Source organism: Nymphaea colorata, chromosome 5, assembly GCF_008831285.2.
Source record: "Nymphaea colorata isolate Beijing-Zhang1983 chromosome 5, ASM883128v2, whole genome shotgun sequence".
In the NCBI taxonomy this organism is placed as follows: domain Eukaryota; kingdom Viridiplantae; phylum Streptophyta; class Magnoliopsida; order Nymphaeales; family Nymphaeaceae; genus Nymphaea; species Nymphaea colorata.
The window spans coordinates 909,001-915,845 of NC_045142.1; the positions used below are offsets into that span (position 1 = coordinate 909,001).

The 6,845-nt window shown below is 43.4% G+C and overlaps 1 protein-coding gene across 1 annotated transcript; it reads left to right on the forward strand.

Moving 5' to 3' along the window:
* Window positions 1-4,149: 4,149 nt before the first annotated feature.
* Window positions 4,150-6,845, forward strand: LOC116255181 (glucan endo-1,3-beta-glucosidase-like). Its single transcript, XM_031630963.2, has 3 exons — window positions 4,150-5,293; window positions 5,575-5,857; window positions 6,457-6,845. The coding sequence occupies exons 1-3, from the start codon at window positions 4,229-4,231 to the stop codon at window positions 6,483-6,485; spliced, it is 1,377 nt and encodes a 458-aa protein (XP_031486823.1). The 5' UTR covers window positions 4,150-4,228; the 3' UTR covers window positions 6,486-6,845.

The window sequence follows — 6,845 nt, forward strand, 5'->3', positions numbered from 1 at the left end:
TTCCTGCTTCTAGCCATCCGTAGAATTATGTTGTGCAGTTGCTACGAGAGAAGAGAGAGAGAGAGATTCTGAGCTCGTTTTCACAATGGGCAGAGTCACCTTTTCTTTCAAAGGCAAACTCGTCTGGGTGTAATGATTATGACAAAAAAAAATTACGTGAGTAACAATGAAGTCATGCAGTAGCCGCAATCTAGTGAAAGGTGCACCTAAATGAGTAATTATTCTGGCCATGTTTGTATTCTATAGTTTTCATTGCAGTTATGTTTGCCAAATTTCGGTAATTTGACAAAATGAAAACTTAAAATCTTCATGACAACGAAATGCTTTTGAAAATTGTTTTAAGAATAAGAGCGTGCAGATGAGGGTTTTTTATTTAAGAGCATGGATATCGTGAGAATTGTTAAAAACTTTTATTTCCAAAGGAATCTCGAATCACTCTGGCAGTTATTTTCAGTAGTAATTAAAATTTTACGGGCAACATGATGGTTTTTTGTTTTTTTATTGGGTGGTGGAACAGTTTTTCACAGGTCCCCGGAGTAGGAGGTAGTGTCCCTTTGATTGTCATAGGTCTTTGAAAAGGAGGGAATCTCTTCTTAAGGTTTTATACTGTCTGCAGAAAGAGTTAGAATGGCCAGCTTGTAACGGCCTCATTTTGATTATTGAGTTCACATATCAAATCGCGAGGACTGTGGAAGCTCATAAAGGATCAAAAAAATGTAGGCAATTATATATATATATATATATATATAGTAGATTTATACATTGAAGGACATCAAATCCGGCCCATAGAATGTAAGTGTGTAACGCCTCAATCAATCCCTATCTCTCTCCCTTTGTTCTCTCTCTCTCTCTCTCCACATGCCTCTCTTCCCTCCTTTCCTCCCTCTCCCTCTCCCTCTCCCTTCTTTTTCTAACAAAAGCCCCGCTGGCTCCTGCCCCACTGTGCTCATCAGGCGGCGTTGGGGCGGCACCAGTAGGCGGCCGAGCTGGTGATGGCAGGGCTGGAGCCGGTGGAGTTTCCCCCGTCTGGGGGAAGAGGAAAGGAGAGGGTGGCAGTTGTTCCCCCACCCACCACCGCCGACGTGAAAAGTGGAAATGAAAGGCGTGAGTGAACTCTTACAGTTACACAACAAAAAGTTGCATGAAAACTAAGTTTCTTGAGTTTCGAATTGCTTTATATGTGACCAATTTAAATGGATCATAGCAAGATTAATATTAAAGGTTTAACTTCTACAAGGAAATTTTCAGGTGTGAGCTGGGCTTCAACGTCTCCTACATTTTGGGATAGGGAAGGGGCACTTTGAACGTATCATAAATGCAGAGTGCAGCTACTTTACTTTCGGATTCGATTTCAAACAAAAGCATGCAAATGGAGCAACGGAAAAAAATTTGATGCTTTGTACAGAAACACCGCATGCTCCTGATGCCATCATTTCACATCCCAATAAAGAACTTTACTTTTCTTTGGGATTCTTTTGGGGGATGTTGTTCACTATTTAAGCTTCCTCGTAATTCTTTTGGGGCACTGGTTTCCTTCGAATAAGGACTGATACCTTTCTTACTTTTTTCTCTCGCCTGCTTTGAATATTCTTTTTCCACGTCAATCATCCTCCTCCTTTTGTTTCCTTTTAATATGCTTTCTTTACTAACAATCACAACCCTGTCATCAATTGGGGTGCATGCCACACCAAGCTATGATTGACACTCCTTCTCCTTTTACATATATATATATATAATGTTTGTCACAATGCAGGCACTGATTTTGTTTGTGGCTCATTTGTTGGGCGGCTATTTATAGTTTCTTTTAATAGAAAATAGCATGAAACACATTTTCTAATAACTATATTTATTTGAATACGTAGATATCATTTTTTCACGTTATACAAACACTTTAAAATGTTCGAGAAAGAAATCCTCATACAACATTTTCAATCGCAATTCTCTTCCAAGACTCCCTCCCCCAATTCAAAACACAAGTTTAAAGCCAACTCAAACTCGTCTCTATCCAAGGGAAAGGGCGACTTGGGTGTTAAGGCTTTGTAAGGGGCGGAGAGCAGAGATCAGGGATGCAGCATAGCAAGGGCCGTGACCCCTCTTTGGATTTTAAAAGATCCAATTCTATTTATAAATCTCAAAAATTTTAGTTTAACCTTGAAAACTTATGCTTTGATCCTTATTAAAATTTTAATACTATAATTTGACCCTTACCATGAAAATAACTAGCTCGAACGAAAGATACGCAGACAGGGACAGTTGTTGAGAGAAGGTGAGAGACGTAGAAGATAGATAGATATGGAGGCGGTAATAACCGATAAGATGAGAACGAAAGGTTCGGTCAAGCAGGGTGGGCTCTGACATGCGTGGGAGACCGAACGTCAGACAAGCGCGTTTCTTTCTAACTCCTCTCGTTTCTTTTACCTGACCGCGTTTTCCCTTCTTTCTCGTGCGGAGATCTGCCAAAATCCAAGTTGTCGTCTGCCAACCATGACCTGAGGCGATCTACAATTACCTTTTCAATTTCGATTGACTATATTTTTTGTTGTATATATGTAATTTATATGGTTATATCAATTCTATCTTTTCATGTAAATACCATATCTTTGCGACAGATTTGCTAAATTGTATACCTTCTATAAGCGAAAATCTGATAAGAGACGTGTTTCAGTCATGAATGGACAAATTCTCCTAAGCTGAAGAACTTTACAGCATTGTTTGATAGATCCCCAAAGTTGAAAACAATGAGTTTCTAAGTCTCCAAAGTTGAAAATTCTCAATGCAGTCAGTTTCACCAAAAACAAAAAAAAAAACAGACGAATAATGGATTTAATGAGTTTTTGTTCGTCGACTTAGAGTTTATATATTGGTTACTCAGTAACAGATAATTTTTGTAAAATATTCTTCTTTTGTCTAAACCCAATATTCTTGTTTTCAGTTTTTGTCCAAGTATTTTTTTTCATTTACTAAAATAAATATAAAATAACGTGAAGACTACCTCAACCTTTGAATTTATCGGCGGGAATGAAGCAACATATAATGTGTGACTTGAGAGAGAGGATACATGGTAAAAACGATATATAATCTTATAAGATTATCAATTGCTAAAGATAGTTCAATATAAAATAACGTGAATATATATTGCATCAATCAACCTTTGAATTTATGGGCGAGAGCTTGTCCACCTTGCTTCTTTATTAAAACCCTGAAGATTGATGCACATGGAGCTTGTACCGGCCTTAAAAATAATTTAAAATTCAAATTTAAATTTTTATTAACATATTGGTGGCAGATATGCGAGCCTTAAAAACAATTTAAAATTCATAATTTAAAAATAGTTCATATCTAAGAGTTGGAAAAGTACCTGTGTACGCATTTAAAGTTATAAAAACAAAACTTTCTGAAATTTTGACATTTATGAGCGGATTGAACGAAAATCCCACGGAATTTAGCAGGAGACAATTCTCAGGTGCGCTCCTGCAATTAATGCACTTCACACAGAAAGAATTGCCATTAAAAACAACTAAGAAATTTCATCCAAGGTCCAACTTTTTTTTATTTTTCCTAAATTTTTCTTATATTTTTGGGTCTTCTGGAAAGCTGGTCCTTGAGTTGACAAATACCAAACAGCCCGCAAGCTAAAGACATGCTTGAAAGGTAGTAGAAAGAATTTGGTTTATCAGCGAAAGGAAGCAACAAATTGTTCTCGGAAGAATTGATGCAGTGGATGGAGTGTGAGGGCTGGAAGGAAGATTATATTTCAAATCTGCATTGTGAAAAACAAAAAAAAAGCTATTGACACACAAGTTGAAACAGGATGAAATGAAAAGTATTTTAGGGGATCGTTTAATAATAAAAACACTTATGTCTCGTAAATCTACTTCAAAATTAATGCAAGTTCATAAAGAACTTGAAGTATCTTTTTATAAACATACCTTAGTTTTTAAGACAGGTTCACGTACTACCACACGATTACTAAAAGGGACAAGAGGGTTTGCAGGCTCACATGAAAAGGAGGCAATAAATTGAAAACAGTTTCCTCCAAAAGTTGGTAGGCTTTCAGAAATTTAGGACAGTCAAGGGGTCGCTGTAAGAATTATTGCAGAAATTTAGCTTTAAATGAAATATCTTCTATATATTTAAGGCCCTCTTGGCTCTTGCTCTCTCCGCTCCATATCGAAAGTGGAAGAAAAACGCTGCTAGAGTCCACTACCATCCACCTGAGACATCGGTTATGGCCCGAAAACCACCGTCACTGATCACCAGCATAGCGGCGGCGCCGCTCCTCCTCCTCCTCCTTCTCGGCCTGGTTGCCACCACCAACGCTGTCGTGCCACGAGTCGGGGTTAACTATGGGACAGTCGCAGACAACCTCCCGCCGCCTCGGCAGGTGGCGGAGTTCCTCCAGAGCCGCACATCCATCGACCGTGTGAAGCTCTTCGGATCCGATCCCACTCAGATCCAGGCTTTCGCCGGGACTGGCATCGCCGTCACGGTGGCCGTGGCTAACGGCGAGGTGCTCTCCCTGGTGAACCCCGGCGGAGCCGCCCAGTGGGTCGCCACCCACGTCTCTCCCTTTGTCCCCGCCACCAATATCACCCGCATCTCTGTCGGCAACGAGATCCTCGCCACCGCCGATAAGAACCTCATCGCCCACCTCCTCCCTGCCATGCGCTCCCTCCACAACGCCCTCTCCGCCGCCGGCCTCCGCCACATCCAGGTCTCTACCCCGCATTCCCTCGGCATCCTTTCCGTCTCCCAGCCCCCGTCCTCCGGCCGCTTCCGCCGTGGCTATGACCGCGTTATCTTCGCCCCGATGCTCGAGTTCCTCCGCTCCATCGGCTCGCCCTTCATGGTTAACCCGTACCCTTACTTCGGTTATACTCCGGCTACCTTGAACTACGCCATATTCCAGCCGAACGCCGGCATCTACGACCCCGCCACGGGACACAACTACACCAACATGTTCGATGGCCAGATGGACGCCGTCTACTCGGCGATGAAGCGCCTCGGCTACGGCGACGTGGAGATCGTGGTGGCGGAGACCGGATGGCCGTCCGCCGGCGATCCCGGCCAGGTCGGCGTGAGCCTCGAAGCCGCCGAGTCCTACAACGGGAACCTCATCCGCCACGTCACGTCCGGCGTGGGGACGCCGCTGATGCCCGGTCGGAAGTTTGAGACGTTCATCTTCTCGCTCTTCAACGAGAACCTCAAGCCCGGGCCGACCGCCGAGCGCAACTTCGGTCTCTTCCGCCCCGACTTCACGCCCGTCTACAACGTCGGCGTCGCGCTCGATCAGGTACAGGAAACTCACTTCCAACAAACCTCTTTTTTCTCCCCCCACTCAGTTGTCTTCTCCCATGGGCGCGCCTCTCGCTTCTCGTATCACACGGACGTTTCCCTCTTCTTTGTCGCTTGCGTTCTTGAACCTTGTGCAGCTCGTGACCTCCTTCCGAGTGAAATCGTGGGTGGTTCAAGCTGCGTCCCATCCATAGTTTCTATCTCTCTCTCTGGATTTTTTTTATAATAGAAATCAACTGTGTACTGCTTTATGATGTGCTTGCTTTTCGTGTGGAGCAGTCAGGGGACGCTTCGCCGGTGACTCCGGCGCCATCGTCGGCAGGGAAGAAGTGGTGCGTGCCGAAGGCGGACGTGGACGGCGGGGCGCTGCAGAAAAACATCGATTACGTGTGCAGCTCGGGGGTCGACTGTTCGCCGATACAGCCGGGTGGCGCGTGCTTCCAGCCCTCAACCGTCAAGTCCCACGCCGCTTACGCCATGAACGCTTATTTCCAATCCGCCGGCCGCCACGACTTCAATTGTGACTTCGCCGGTACTGGCGTCATGACCGCCACCGACCCCAGTGAGGACCTCCTCTGGCTCTCTTTTCTTGGGTGCCCACGGATTTATTATGTTAATCAAATATCTGCCTACCTTTTTACATTTTCTCATATAGCCTCAACCTTATTTTTAATTTCTTACTATTATCACGCCCCCTGTTAATTGGTTTTTGTTGATTGGAGCACAAATTAAGTAGCAGTTGTAAGTAGATGTAAGAAAAAAAAATGGAAGTTTGGGTAGGAGCTAATCTTTTGGTCGTAGCAAAATGTGCTTCTTATTTTTCTCAAGAGCTCGCAATTCTTATAAAAACGAGCTGTGCATAAGAAATTTCAGAAACTTGAGGTCTCTTCGTCTTCGAGAACATGGTTACTAAAAGTTGGGCTCGAGTGAGATTTTTCTTTCATAAAAATATGACGAATCCTGTTAGGTTATTTTGACGACTAATGTCAGGAGGTATTCACAAAATCAGAAGAAAAAGGAATAGAAAAGGTCACCGGGAATACTTTTAATCGAAAAAGTTTGCAGCTTTTTATAGAAAACCGTCTCTTTCTGCCGTTCCCCTTGATTCGAATTTCAAACGGTGCTTACTCTTCATGTTTATCTGTCTTCCTTGTGCTCCAGGCTACGGCAACTGCATCTACGCAGCGTGAAGCTCGAGACCATTAATGGCGGGCGTTACAAGGAAGAAATGTCGTGGGGAGGACGTCACCGGAGAAGAAAACCATAGAAAAAGGAAACGGCTATTCGGCGGCCCGCTGTTTAACTCAAGCAAAACAAAATTTATTCGTTCTATTAATTGGTTCGGTACTATTTTTAACGTGTACTAGCTCAGGCCTTGGGAAAAAGAATGTAAGTAGAAGAGGAGTTTCGGATGCTTGTGAGTGGAGCCCTGTATAACTGAGAAGCTCTCTCTCTCTCTCTCCCTCTCCCTCTCTCTGATATTTATATATAAATTTAGGTGTGTGTTGTTTTCTTCTTATATGAAAACGAGGAAAGGTTGGTCGTCTGCA

Coding starts and splice junctions, on each gene's coding strand:
- LOC116255181 (XM_031630963.2), top strand. CDS start 4,229: ATGGCCCGAAAACCACCGTCACTGATCACCAGCATAGCGGCGGCGCCG. Junction 5,294..5,574: donor TCGGCGTCGCGCTCGATCAG/GTACAGGAAACT, acceptor CGTGTGGAGCAG/TCAGGGGACGCTTCGCCGGT. Junction 5,858..6,456: donor CATGACCGCCACCGACCCCA/GTGAGGACCTCC, acceptor CTTGTGCTCCAG/GCTACGGCAACTGCATCTAC.